Source organism: Panthera pardus, unplaced genomic scaffold, assembly GCF_024362965.1.
Source record: "Panthera pardus isolate Hobbes unplaced genomic scaffold, ASM2436296v1 HiC_scaffold_18, whole genome shotgun sequence".
Lineage (NCBI taxonomy): Eukaryota > Metazoa > Chordata > Mammalia > Carnivora > Felidae > Panthera > Panthera pardus.
In genome coordinates, this window is record NW_026526743.1 from 5,177,144 (window position 1) to 5,191,425 (window position 14,282).

At 49.0% G+C, this 14,282-nt stretch overlaps 1 protein-coding gene across 4 annotated transcripts; it reads right to left on the bottom strand.

Annotated features, from left to right (window-relative positions):
- Positions 1-377: 377 nt before the first annotated feature.
- On the bottom strand, positions 378-8,873 carry KLK13 (kallikrein related peptidase 13). 4 transcript variants are annotated; one of them, XM_019425495.2, is made up of 6 exons: positions 8,772-8,870; positions 8,184-8,270; positions 4,286-4,475; positions 3,778-4,043; positions 2,477-2,613; positions 378-913 (listed from the first exon to the last, which is right to left on the bottom strand). In XM_019425495.2, the coding sequence occupies exons 2-6, from the start codon at positions 8,233-8,235 to the stop codon at positions 719-721; spliced, it is 840 nt and encodes a 279-aa protein (XP_019281040.1). In that variant the 5' UTR covers positions 8,236-8,270; positions 8,772-8,870; the 3' UTR covers positions 378-718. The 4 variants fall into 4 exon arrangements, with proteins under 4 accessions (XP_019281040.1, XP_019281041.1, XP_053761653.1 ...); XM_019425496.2 differs by lacking the exon at positions 8,772-8,870 and adding an exon at positions 8,571-8,637; XM_053905678.1 differs by lacking the exon at positions 3,778-4,043 and having other exon boundaries at positions 4,260-4,475; positions 8,772-8,873.
- Positions 8,874-14,282: the final 5,409 nt, after the last annotated feature.

Genomic DNA, 14,282 nt, shown 5'->3' on the forward strand with positions numbered 1-14,282 from the left:
GAGAATATTTTCTTTTTTAAAATTTTTTAAAAAATGTTTATTTTTGAGGGAGAGAGAGAGACAGCGTGCAAGCAGGGGAGGGGCAGAGAGAGGGAGACACAGAATCCGAAGCAGCTTCCAGGCTCCAGGCTGTCAGCACAGAGCCCCACGCGGGGCTCGAACCCACGGACCGCGAGATCGTGACCTGAGCCAAAGTGGGGCACTTAACTGACTGAGCCACCCAGGTGCCCCAAGAGAATATTTTCAAGATGAAATGTCACAGGAGTCTAGAACCTTCTTGGGCACCAAACACAGAAGTGTCTAGAATGTTGGTAGTCAGGAAATACGTGAAGGGGTTTGGCACGATGTCAAGGAAGTTCCATTCATGGGACATAGAGTATTGTTGAGATGAGTCAATGAATGTATTTAAGGGTATTCCACAGACAGAACATTCAGATGGCTATCTGGGATTCTGTTGAAACAGTGGGAGTCCTGGAACATTGGGTTGAGATATTGAGGGTACTGAGGTATTTCAGGATGCAGTATGTGGGAGACCATGATATCGGAAGTGACTGAATGCTTCTGAAACACGAAATGTTGGCCGGGATCAGAGGTTCTGAGAATACGGATCACTGGTTCAAGTGGAACTTTGGGAGGGGCAGAGAAGGGCTGGGCCAATGGAGTGAGGAGGGTGCAGAGGGAGGGAGGGAGGAAGAAGGCAGGTGAGCCAACTCAGCTTTTACTGTGGGCCCTTCCCCTTCGTCCGTTTCCACTCTTGGGTTCTGTGTTTTTGAATCGTTTCTCGGATCCACACAACATATTGAGAGACTCGAGTATAGACACCAGGCCGGTTGGGCTGCCCGCATGGGAAGTCTCCCCAGGAGATGATGCCATGGAGTGTTCCATTACAGATCAGGGGGCCCCCGGAGTCGCCCTGAGTGGGGGAAGAGAGAGAAGGGGGGTCCTTGGTGGAGGCAAACAAAGGCACAGGTGGGGACATATGGGAGAGAGTGAAAGATGGACACACACGCAGAGCAGAGATAACGAGAGACAGGACACAGACAGGGCTAGAGAGAAACAGGAAGACGAGAAGACAACCAGAGAGGAGAGTGACAGCAAAAAAGACACAAAGAGAAAGGTGGAACTAGATGGACCCTGAGACCAAGAACAAGAGAGAGACTTCTCTCTCCACATTTTTCTCTGCTCTTCAGTCTTGTTAGAGTGGTTACACCTTACCTCAAAACCCACCCTTGGTTCTCTGCTACCAACCCCACCTTGTGCCCACCCCCCCACACCGTGCTACCCCCCAGCCCTGCTATGGCTTTATGGCTCCTTGGTGCCATCTCACTATTGGGCAAACTCACCCACATCTGGGTATGGTTATGTAGAGCGTGTACTCTCACTTCTCCCTACTGGACCCAAGACACTCCTCATTGATCAATCAAGGCACACGCCATCTTTCCCACTAAACCAAAACTCAATCTCAGAAGCCTCCTCTACCGGATGTAAGTTTTGCTTTTTTGTGCTTAGTGGAGGTTTTTGCCCAGGTAGTACCCATTTCCTCCCATTTTGATAACTGCCCCCTGATTTTCTCTTTTGGGGAACAGCCCCTCCCTGGCCCACACAGTCAGTCACGTAAGAGACTCGGTCCATCAGAGAATCCCACAGCTCTGGTCAGAGTGAAGGCTCAGGACACATGACTTAAGTCAGCCTAGTGAGAATCATGCTCAAGATGTTTATGTAAACAGGGGCGCTGGGGTGGCTCAGTCAGTTAAACATCTGACTTCGGCTCAGATCATGATCTCATGGTTTGTGGGTTCGAGCCCCACGTCGGGCTCTGTGCTGGCAGCTTGGAGCCTGGATCCCGCCTCAGATTCTGTGTCTCCCTCTCTCTCTGACCCTCCCCCACTCATGCTCTGTTTCTCTCTCAAAAATAGATAAACATTTTAAAAAAGGATGTTTAGGTAAATACTTGGAAAACTTTTTCTGATCGAGTTGCTTAGGAGGGTGAGATGTGAGCCCAAAGCTGCTGGGAATAGCTTAACTGAGGATGAAGACAAAAACAGAAGAGAGAAGAGCTGAAATGAAGAGAGACAGCATTTTAAACACATTATTTGTGCACCGGGATCCATCCGTGCCTGAAGCAAGACACCCCTGGACTTTGCGGTTACAAAAGCCAGTGTGTCTTGCTTTTAAGCTGGTTTGAGTTGGGTTTCTCTCGCAACTGAAACAACACCAACCTTTATGCATCTCAACACAGGGATCTGGGCAGCCAATGCCAGTCAAAGCCGAGGCTTAAGATGAATTATAGTCTCCAGTCACCGGTACTTCTCTTTTTATCTCGACCCTCTATGCTAGGGGACATGTCCTCTTAAAACACTGGTTCCCCCAAGGCTAAAATGAAGCTCTCCCCCCCGAAGCTGTCCCTGCCTTCATTCTGGCTTCCCATCTTGGCCCATGGCAACCTCCCCGCCCCCTTGCCCCATGCCGTTCTCACCTCACAGGAGTCCTTGCCACCCTCTTCTGTGCCAGCACACAGCATGTTGGGTGTGATCTTCCCCGGGTAGACCTGATGACACTCCTCATCTGAGCGAAGCTGGATGTTGGCACATTGTAAGGTTGGGGGGTAACTCACTGGGAAGGAGAGAGAGGAAGGTCTAAGGATGTCTGTCTCAGCCAGGCTACAGGGTGGGAGTTAAACAGGAGAGTCGGTAGAAAATGGATGCAAAGAGGAAGATGGGGAACAGATGGGATATGTATCTGGGGTAAGGGATGGAGGAGACAGGTGTGGAGAGAAATGGGGCAGAGGAGGTGGAGGCCAACAAGAGGGGAAGATTCGAGAATGAAGGAAAGTGGGAAGAGACATAAAAGGGAGAGGAGAAGAGGGATAGTGACATGTGGTGAGAGACAGAAGATTGGGGGTGAGGAAACAAGGGGACGGAAAGCCATGTGGAGACAGATGGCAGATGGGGGAGAAAGAGGGAAAGGAGACAGGGAAGAAGCCAGGGCACTGCTAAGGAGATGCAAAGGGCCCTTGATGCTATGAAGATCAGTTTTATATTCATGCACATGTAACTTAAACACAAAGGATACACCTACACGTCCTTACATTTAACAAGTACATACCTGCCAATATATCAAATGCATTAAGTGACAATTTATTTAAATATATTTAGGTATAATTTGTCTAATACATAGTTTATATGTAAATGTATTTAAATAAATACATAACATAGAACTTATGATCTAAAAAAAATCAACCTACATGATAATTTTCATATTTGGATACAAACGTGTAATGTGTTGTATTTATATAAATATATCATACATGTAATATATAACACATATTACAATATCTATGCTTTTATTAATTTATATATTTATATAAAGGATATAGAAGTTTATATATCTGATCTGTAACATTCTATAAAATATATAACTTCATGTATATTTATATAAAGGATATGTAACATAACTTTATACATATTTATAAATGTGTATATATTTTGTATATATATTTATATAAGGATATATAACTATATAACCTATGACATATGTAACATATAACTTTATATTTATAAATGGACATTTGTATAAAGGAGATATATATATAACATGTTACCTTATTTATAAATGTATATGTATTCATATAAAGGATATATAACATATATTATATATCATATTACTATACATGTATTGTTTTATATATATAAAGGAATCTTCCTCCAACCTTCCCTCCCTTTTCTGCCCGGTTTACCCAGCCACTGACACCTCAGGCCACCTGTTGAGGGTGCATACCCTGGGGGCTGGTGGTGGTGCCCCAGCCAGACACCCGACAGCAGGTGCCAGCAGGGAGGCAGTCTTGGGAGAGGGGCACAACACGGATGTGGTTCGTGAGCTGGACCGGTGAATGCAGCTCCAGAAGCATGATGTCGTGGTCATGCTTCAGGTGGGTGGGGCTGATCTGGTATTGAGGGTGGGGGATAGAGCGGACTACCTCCCTCACCTGCTCTCCGGCCTCCACACGCCCCAGGGCATGCTTGCCCAGGTAAACTCTGTACCCTCTGTGGGTGCAGGAAGGGGGTGATTAGAGAGGTTAAGCCCGTCTCCACCACCTTCCTCCTCTCCAAACATCTCCTTCCACATCCTCAACTCCAGTCCCCTTCAAATCCTCTTTCTGGACTTCATTTCCAGTCCCAAACCCCAACCCTAACTCTGACTTCATCCTCAATCCAGATCCACCCACCCCCTCACCACCCCAGTCCTGTTCTCATCCCTACCCTCATGCGCCCCTGACCCCACATACTCCTTCAGACAGTGTGCTGCAGTGAGGACCCATTTGGGGTCAACAAGGACTCCCCCACAGAGCAGCCGCTTTTGCACCAGTAGGGCTGCCTGCCAGGGCTGAGAGTGGGGGCGGCAGGTGTAGCCCCCCGGGAGAAACCCGCTGGTCCCATTAGTGCCGTTGAGAATCTTGGGATACTCCTGAGAGATACCTGGTGAAGAAGAGAAAATGTTAGGGAATTGGGGTTCAGGGGGAGAAGGAGGCCTTGGGCTTGGGGAGAGGGTCAGAATTTTGCTCTGGGTGACCAGGAATTGATGATTCATTTGTTGGCCTCTGGGAGTTGCCAGCTTCCATGTAGTGGAGAGGAGTCAGGGCAAAGAGGTGATGATGTCCTTTTCTGTATAAGTGCTAACTCCACTGGGGGCTCACAGAGTTCATGGAACAAGCCTGACTTTCTCCCCACCTGCGTCTTCCCATCCCACCATGGAGACTGACCTATAGATCTACCTAGGCAGTAAGTATGTACCCATCCATCCATCCATCCATCCTTTCAACACGTATTTACCAGGTGCCTCTATGACTTTAAATAAAACCCATAGCCTAACCACTTTCAAATTCAAAGTTTGCAGGACTCTGTATCATCTGACTCTTACCAGCCTCTTTGGCCCCATCTCCCATCTTTCCTCTTCACACACTCTGTTCCAGACTTGTGGACCCATTCTCCAGACACACAATACCCTCTGAATTTGCTGCTGCTTCATTCTGGACAGTTCTTTCTCTAGACCTGTGCTGTTCGATATGGTAGCTGCTAGCCACATGTGGATATTTACATTTAGATTCATTAAAATGAAATACATTCAATTCTTCAACCACACCCGTTACAGTTGAAATGCTCAAGAGCCCCACATGGCCAGTGTCCACCATAGTGGACAGGGCATATACAGGACATCACATATATGAAATATTCTATTTGATGGCACTCAGAATCTACAGGCTACATGTCTGTGTCCTTCTTGACTCTGAGAGCTCAGTTCAGTTCAAACATTACCTCCTCGGGGGCCATCCCAGATTCCTGGCCACCTGGTCTAATATTGCCCCTCCTAGCCCCCCAGTCACACCCTATTACATTCACCCAGTTGATTCCCATCAGAGCCATGATCACTATTCATTTCTCTCTCTATTTGTTTACATTTATGTGGGTTTTTTATTTTAATCTCTACAATTTGACTATAAGGTCCATTGATAACAGGCACCTTAACTGCTTTATTCAGAGCTATATCCCCAGGACCAAGCACAGTGTCTGGCACATAGTAGGTGTTCACTCAATAAGTGTTGTGTGCTAGGCACTATGCCCAGCATTGGAGACATAGCAATCAACAATGGGAAAGTCCAATCCTAAATGTGCCACTTTCTGGCTGGGTGATGCCCTACCAGTTGCCAGGCTTAGCTTTCTCATGGGGCACGGCACCTGGCATAGAGCAAGTGCTCAGTAAGTGGGGACTGTTATTAATTATTAGCTATAGGGGTGTCTGGGTGGCTCAGTCAGCTAAGCATCCAACTCTTGATTTCGGCTCAGATCATGATCTCATGGTTAATCAGTGTGAGCCCTGCATTGGGCTCTGGGTGGACAGCTCAGAGCCTGGAGCCTGCTTCAGTTTCTGTGTCTCTCTCTCTGCCCTCTCCAGCTCATGCTGTCTCTCTCTCAAAAATAAACATTAAAAAAATTATTAGCGGGGGGCCTGGATGGCTCAGTCAGTTAAGCGTCCGACTTCAGCTCAGGTCATGATCTTGCGGTTCGTGAGTTCCAGCCCTGTGTCGGCCTCTGTACTGAGTGAGAGCTCAGAGCCTGGAGTTTGCCTCATACTCTGTGTCTCCTTCTCGCTCTCTCTCTCTCTCACGGCCCCTCCCCAGCTCATGTTCTCTCTCTCTCTCAAAAAAAAAAAAAAACATTAAAAAAAAATTATTAGGAGGTCCCCAGCTCTGTGGCCAGTAGGCTCTTCTCCTCCCTGGGCCAGCTTCCCCACCTACATAAGCCACGGGATTAGCTCAGTGGTTCTCAAAATTGGGGACAGGAGTCTTGGTGGACACAGGTCATTTAGGTGGTACAGAGATGAGGTATAAATGACATCAAATGGCAGCCTCAGAAACTGAGTCATTGTCCAGTTCTCTTCCAGTCCTCATTTTGCCAAGCAGAAATGGAGCTCCGTGATGGGACTGATATGCTTTTAATACCTCTCTAATCCTCGCTGAGCTCACTTTTTAAAACCTGGAAGAAACAGAAGCCTTTAGCCGGCAACCTAAAATTTATCTGCCATTGTTGTTTGGGGAAAGGTCAAAAAAGGCCCACTACGGGCAATGTCAGATGGTCCAACCCAATAAATACATTGTTTTTGTTGTTACATTGTGCAGGATTTATGTTTTCCTCTTACCTTTTATTTATAGCAAAGGGTGCTCTTTTCCATTTAGGACAATGATATAAGTTAAAAAAAAGTTTAAAAAAGTTGCAAAAAAAAAAGAGTTGACTCTAAGCAGACCATGAGATCTAAAATAATGAATATGGTTTGCCAGAACCTCAAGTCCAGGATGCTGGGGACAGGGCAGCCAATGTGCATCAGGATCCTGACTCAGGCGCCACAGGTGTCTTTGGGGCAGGACCTGCTGTCTCAGAGTCCCAGGGTTTTAGCTGTGAAACTGGAGTAATTATAGTGTTCCTACCTCATAAGGCTGCTGAGGGCTCCATAAGATGATGCATGTGGAGCTCCTAGCCCAGGGCGTGGTGCCCAGGAGGGGCTTAGGACAAGGGCACGAGTCCTGGGAGTGGCAGCAAAGGAGAGAAACCACACCACCTTCAGGCCAAGGGTGGTGCCAGGTGCCTGAGGACTCCTCCCTCCTCAGGTCTCGGCTCAGGGGTCCAGACCTTTGGGTGGCCTTCCAAGCCAGGAGCTGCCATTCCATCTCAAGGCTCCTGGCTTGGCCCCTTGAAGCCATCACCTCCTGTCACAGTCCTAACTAGTTATTAACTAATTATTTGAGTAATTGTTTGAATAATGCCTGCATCCTTCCCCGCTAGGCTCTGGATGCTAATAGCAGGAACCGTGTCTGCTTGCACAGCACCCAGAACAGTGCCTAGTGCTCAACAGCTTGTTGGTTAGGTGAATGGCTATGGATGAATGGATGGACGGAAGGACGGATGGGTGGACAGGTGATGATGCCTGAGAATCTGTCTGCAAATTTGCCTTAAACATGAGGAATCTTTGGGGACCGACTCAGGGTAGAATCAGGTTTGGGGGTCACCCCAAGAATTAAAGGAAGAACAAACTAGAAGGCTCTGGAAGAAGCTGATAATGAAGAGTGAATACTAATAAAGTAATGACGACTAACTTTTCAGCCCCTTCCATCTGCCACGCATTAGCTCATTCTAACATTCACAACAACCTTTCCTAGGAGGGACTTAGATGTTCTCATTTTACAGATTAAAAAACACAAAGAAGCTAAATTACTTGCTCAAAGCGGCAGCGTCAGGATCTGAACCCAACTCTCACGATTGCCCTGCTTGAGAGGGGAGGAGGCTGCTGCGGGGGCAGGGGCTGCAGGTGGGGGTGAGCTTTCCACTGCAGAGTAGGGCAATCAGAGAAGGAGCTGGTGAGGAACATCCAGAAAACTTATAAATAGGAGCGGGCTCACCAGAGCGGGGACGCCCCAGGGAGGGGTCTGGGGTCGGTGGGGAGAGTGCGCTAGCCCCGGCCCAGAAACCAGGTCACGCAGGGACAAGCAGGAAGCTCTCAGGGCTGTCCCTGCGGGACCCGGCCTCGAGTGGGCGGTGGGCGGGGCTCAGGGCTCCCACGCCCCCTCCTCCTGCCCTGACCCCTCCTACCATTGTTCCGGTGGCCACCCCGCCTCCACCCCCGCGCATTCTTACCGCCTGACAAGGCCACCGTCAGGAAGGCGATCACAGCGGCCAGGGGCCACATGGCGGCTCCGGGGTGGGGAGCAGGGCGGGCGGGGCCTGAGAAGTTGTGGGGGAGGTGTTAAGGGCTGGCTCGAACCCCCGTCTCTGGCCGCCCCTCCTCCCCACCTGTGCGCCTGCACTTTCCGGTCTAAAATCTCTCCTTCATTAAGAGCCTTGGGCCTGGAATCTGCACCCCCGTCCCAAATTCCATCCTCGGTGGGGAGCCCAGTAAGGAGGCGAGAGGGGCAGGGGGGCGTGCACAGCGTGCATCCGTGCCCTCCAGCGAGATGGGGGCCTCAGTACCCGCTCCCGCCGCTCTCTGACCCCTTGCTCCCCTCTCAGGGTCGTCCCGGGCACCTGGCCTCAAGCAGCTTATCTTTCAGCGTGCTTCACCCTCCCCTGCTCTGTAGATCTGTACCTCTATAACTGAACCCCTGGCTTCCCGCCCCATCTCCCTGACTCAGCTGTTCTCCCTCTTTTCCTTTCCCAGCTCACATCTCCCTCCTCTCCCCACTCCTCCCCTCTGATGCTCCCGCCCCTGCCCCAGGCGGACCCTACCTCTGTGAGAGGCCCGGGTGCAGAACTTCGCCGCCAGCTGCTTCCAACTTCAGCCTGGACCCATGGCTTTTTAACCCCTGAATTCCCTCCCCCAGCGCCCTCAGCATTTCCCTGTTGCTGGCCTCCCCCTCTCCACCCCCAAAGGCTCAGTAGGCTGCTGCCTGGCACCCCCCAGTCTGGGTTTGGCCCTTCCGCTTGGGGCGGAGCTCCAGGACAAGCTGGGACCCAGATCTGGCCCCACCCAGGCCCCATTTGAACCCACTGTGAACTTGGGAGGCAGCAGGACTCACTTAGAGGGAAGGGGAAAGCTATTTCCTTCCTCAAACCCACCCTAAATCCCAATGGCCCTCCCTAACACCAATCCATTTTCCATCCCACTTTCTAATCTCTCCAACCCCTGTGCACATCTTTACATCCATCAGCTTCCAAATGGCCATTTTCCACCCTATTCCTATCTCCCTAATTTTAACCATACCCCTTACAGTCAGCCTATCCCCCAAACACAACCCCATCAACAGCCTTATCTCAAGTTTATCCGGACCTCAAACCCAACACATCCAAATTCCAGTTCCCAACTTCATCTCCAGCACCAGCACTCGGAGATGCCTAGATTCCACCGTTGGCCTTCCCCCACCCCCACCCCCATCCCCACCCCCAAAACCATCAGGCACCAGAAGGGAATCTTCAGATAGGTGGCTTAGAAAGTCAACTGTACTGGACTTGGATGGGGCCCGGAAGAGCAATATTTTGTTTGGGTAAATGGCCTTTAAGGAGCAGGGCCAGTTGGGGTGAGGGAGTCCATGGGATGTAGGTGGAGAGGGAGAAGCAGGAATTGGAAAGCTCTGGGGGCCAGGAAGATGGGGAAGAGGAAGGAGGAAGAGGTGGTGTTTTGGGAATGAGTAGGTGTCTCTTGGAACTGTGACTGGGTGGGGCCATGAATTAATCCTAGGGGGTGGAGGGGGCAGGATTAAGGATTAAGGAGGGCAGAGGTGGGGTCAGAATTTGGAAGAAAGCCGGGATGGGGATCAGATGAAGTTGGGAGAGAGAACAGTGGTGTCAAAATGAGGATAAGGGATTAAGATGCCAGAATGAAGGTTCACCTCAAAATAGTGTAGTCCATGTTGGAGAGGTTTAAGTTTGGATATAGGGATCAAATCTAGTGACAAAAGATAAGTTTTTTTTTTTTTTTTAAGGGATCTAACCAGGACTCTCCTACATATATAAAATAAGCATACATCAAAGATTTTATTTTGATCCATTAATAAATGATGGAGTTAGTAAGATGTTACAAAGACCCACACAGGTAGAGGCAATAAGGAATACTGAAATAGATTTATAAATAGATGGAGAACTGGTTTATTCTACATGGGTGGGGAGGGAAATTAATTGTACTTCACCTGACAAAATTCATTTGTATGGTTATGGTTATAGACAAGAATGATTTGCAACTCTATCAGCTGTCTATAATTTACAGAGTCGTAAAGTAGCTGAAAGACAATAACAGAGGCAGAGACCGCATAAAATCAAATAACCTACTTAGTTTTCCATCAGAGACATCTGTTGGGTTCATCTCAAAGTCTTTCACATTTTTTCCTTGCGCTGAGAACAAAAGTTCATGGACAGGTTTAGGATGGGTCTGATGACAGCACTGGGAATGCAAGTGAGTCTGGGGAGAGAATAGACACAGGGTGAGGATGGGGTTCTAGTTGGTTTTGAGGATAGGACTGAGTTCTTAATGGGAGAGTTCTGGGGATAAGAATGTTGATGGAGCCATGAGTGAGAATTTGGATGGGAGGTTTTGAAATATAGCTGAGCAGGTGTTGTGGGTTGACGGTGATAACAAAAACTAGATGTGAGGTTAGGTGTCTGTGTTGCAGAAGGGTTTTTTGTTTTTTAATATTTATTTATTTTTGAGAGAGGAGAGACAGAGCATGAGTGGGGGAGGGGTGCAAAGAGGGGGAGACACAGAATCTGAAGCAGGCTCCAGGCTCTGAGCTGTCAGCACAGAGCCCGACGCAGAGCTCGAACTCACGAACCATGGGATCATGACCTGAGCCGAAGTCGGATGCTTACCCGACTGAGCCACCCAAGCTCCCCTTAGTAGGGTTTTGATGGGAATGGACCGGCTCATAGCTGTGAGCTTCTCTCAAGGTGACAGAAAGAGTATTGTCTTTCCCCACCTTGAAATTCCCTTACCTCACAAGGCTGGACCCAGAGTGGGTCCTGAGTTCACTCTTTTGGAGTAGTGTTGGGTTCAGGTTGGGTGGAGGGAGGATGCGGGAGGAAGGAGGATGCAGGTTAAGTGAGGTGACTGACACTCTTGTGTGGGAAGTCCGGGTACCTATGCCCTCTTGTGGCCTGGGTCCACACTTCCAGAAAAGGCTTTCTCACTTGGGAAGGGCTGGGTCCTGGAGTAGGGGTGGCTGGCTTTGGTATTTGCTTAGGGGTGAGTACCAGGTCAATGCTGATATTAGGGTTTATGATTGGCCAGGACTTAGGTTGCTGACTCATGTTGAAGTGAAGTCATAGACCCACCAAGAGTTGGGTGCATTCCATCCCCTCACATGATCAATAAGGCAACTGGAGCCCATGGAGGGCAGTGAGCTGCTGAAAGTCCCAGAACTAGACCAAATCCAGCTGTACTGTCTCATAAATCAGGGTCTTTTCCCTGTCAGAGGGCAGGGCTGGAGAAAGGACTAGAAAAAGAGACAGTGGCCTTAGTGGTTCAGAGTTGAGACGCAAATGATGTGAGTCCAAGTGGCCAAGCGACATGGCCACTCATTGTCCCCATTTGCAAAATGGTGCTATCAACAGCACATACCTCATAGAGGAGGGTTAAATGAGTTAATATTTGAAGGTTGATTAGATGAGAGCCCGACAGAGACCAAGGGACACAAATGTGCTTGTTAATTAAGTAAAGCTGGAAATGGAGGTAGCCTGAGGTTTCCAGAAGCCCCACCCTAGCTTGGCTTCAAAATGGGGTTCTTTGTCAAGCAAGGACTGGAAGTTCTGGTTGGAAGTGCTGGCTGGCTGGGATGAGAAAGTTGGCCCCACACCCAGGCTCAGAGGAGAGGCCCCAATGCAAACATGAAGGGAGGGGGAGACAGAGAAAGATACAAAGGGATAAATACACAGAGATAGAAAGACAGGGTGGGTAGGAGAGAACAGAGGAAATGCAGAGACAGAGAGAGAAACAAAGGCATCGAGATGGAGGGGCACCTGGGTGGCTCAGTGGGTTCAGCGTCTGACTCTTAATCTCAACTCAGGTCATGATCTCGTGGTTCATGAGTTCGAGCCCCACATTGGGCTTTGCGCTGATAATGCAGAGCCTGCTTGGGATTCTCTCTCTTCCCTTTATCTCTGCCCTCCCTGGCCACCGTGCTTGTGCACGCTCACTCACACACTCTCTCTCTCAATAGATCAATAAACTTTAAAAAAAATGTCAAGACGCACAAATTATTCTCTGTACCTGGGTACGTGTTGTTAAGGATGTCGGTCCCAGTCATCATCTTTGCCGTGCAGCAACAGCAAACCACTTTTCACCCATCAGAATAGCAAAAACTAAAAAGGTCACTCTTGCCACCTACCTGTGTCTGCGCCCACATCCTCTGCCTCCTCTCCTATTTCTGTAGGTGAACAGCCTGCACCTCCCGCTAAGACAGACCCCTCCACTTGTGCCTGGGGTGGAGGCACAAGTCCCTTCTCACCTCCCGTCCCTTCTCACCTCCCTGGGAACATTGTGCAGCCAGCATTTCTCTGCTCCCTTGCCTGCATCAATTTTTTTCCTTCTCCAGGAACATACAAACATATTACATACAGTTGCTCCCATGTTCCATTAAAAGAATTGGAACAAAAACCAAACCTCTCAAACCTTCATGCTCTCCTTGAGCATTCTGGCCCCAATTTTTTTTTTTTTTTGGCCCATTTTTTTTTCTCCCCTTGACTGCAATTTCTCCTAAAAAGTTGGCTACACTCACTATCTGCAACTCCTGTCCTCCTGGTCTCTCTCAAGCCCGCTCCATGGCACCAAAAACTTCAATGTTGCTGAACCCATCTTACTTGAGCTATCAGCAGCGTTTAACAAGTGGATCACTCTGTTCCTTCAGAGATTTTGTTTTTTCCTTGGCTTCTGGGACACTATACTCTCCTGGTCTTCCTCATTGTTCACTGGCTGCTCCTCATCCGTGTCTGGTGCTGCTTTCTCTGGCCCGTCTCTACATGGCGGAGCACCTCAGGGCTGGGCACTTGGTTCTGTCCTCTCCTCAGTCTACACTCACTCCCTCGGTGATCTCATCTGGCCTCGTGGCTTTACGTGCCATCTACCTGCTGACGACTCCCAAATTTACGTCTCCAGCCAGATGTTTCTCCTGAACTCTCAACTTGACATCCAACTGCCTGCCCCACATCTGCATGTCCAAAACCAAACCCCGGGCTCTCAGCAGCTCTCCGGGTCCAAACAGGCTCCTCTCGCAGAGTCTTGATCTTCTTCACTGGTGGTCTCTCCTTCTTTCCAGTCCTCAGCAGTGAAAAAACCTTCATCTCTCTTTTGGATTCCTGCTCCCACATCCCATGTCCATTTTATTACCAAACCTTGTCGGCTCTGCCTTCGAAATAGATCCCCGATCTGACCGTTTCTCAACACCTTCCACCGTTGCCACCTGGCACCTCCCAGCTGCCATCGTCTCTCACCCGGGGTTATTGCAAATTTTCTACCTGGTCTCCCTGTTTCTGGCCTATCCACCTTCACTCTGTTTTTGATGTGGCAGCCAGAGTGACCATTTAAGAAAACGTAAGTCGGAACAGATCACTCCTCTTCTCAAAACCCTGCAATGCCCCCAGCTCACTCAGAGTGAATGTCCCATGTCCTTATGGTGGCTGACAAGCCTCTACGCCATCTGGCCCCAGTGGTCCTCTGACATCATTGACCCTCCCCTCTTTCCCACCCTTCTGATGCCAGGCTCACGCTCAGAACCTGCTGTTCCCCCGACAGGAGGACTTTTCCAAGCCAGATGTCTGGTCTCATCGATTCTTTTCATTCTCTCTTTGAAGACTTTCCTGACCACCATAGTTGGGAATTCCCAGGACAGTTTCAACGAATGACTAGAAGGACTCACAATTCCCAGGACAGTTTCAACGAATGACTAGAAGGACTCACAATTCCCAGGACAGTTTCAACGAATGACTAGAAGGACTCACAATTCCCAGGACAGTTTCAACGAATGACTAGAAGGACTCACAATTCCCAGGACAGTTTCAACGAATGACTAGAAGGACTCACAATTCCCAGGACAGGTTCAACGAATGACTAGAAGGACTCACAGAACCCAAGGAAGCTGCTATATTGTGGTTTCAGTTTATTACAAGTAAAAGTGTAGCATAAAATAAGCAGGGGGAAATGGTGCACAAGGGAGTCCAGGAGAGGCCCAGGCACAAGCTTCTGGACGTCCTCTCTCAGTGGAGCTGTGCAGACACTGCCTGTTTCTCCCAGCAGCGATGTGTGACGGCACATAC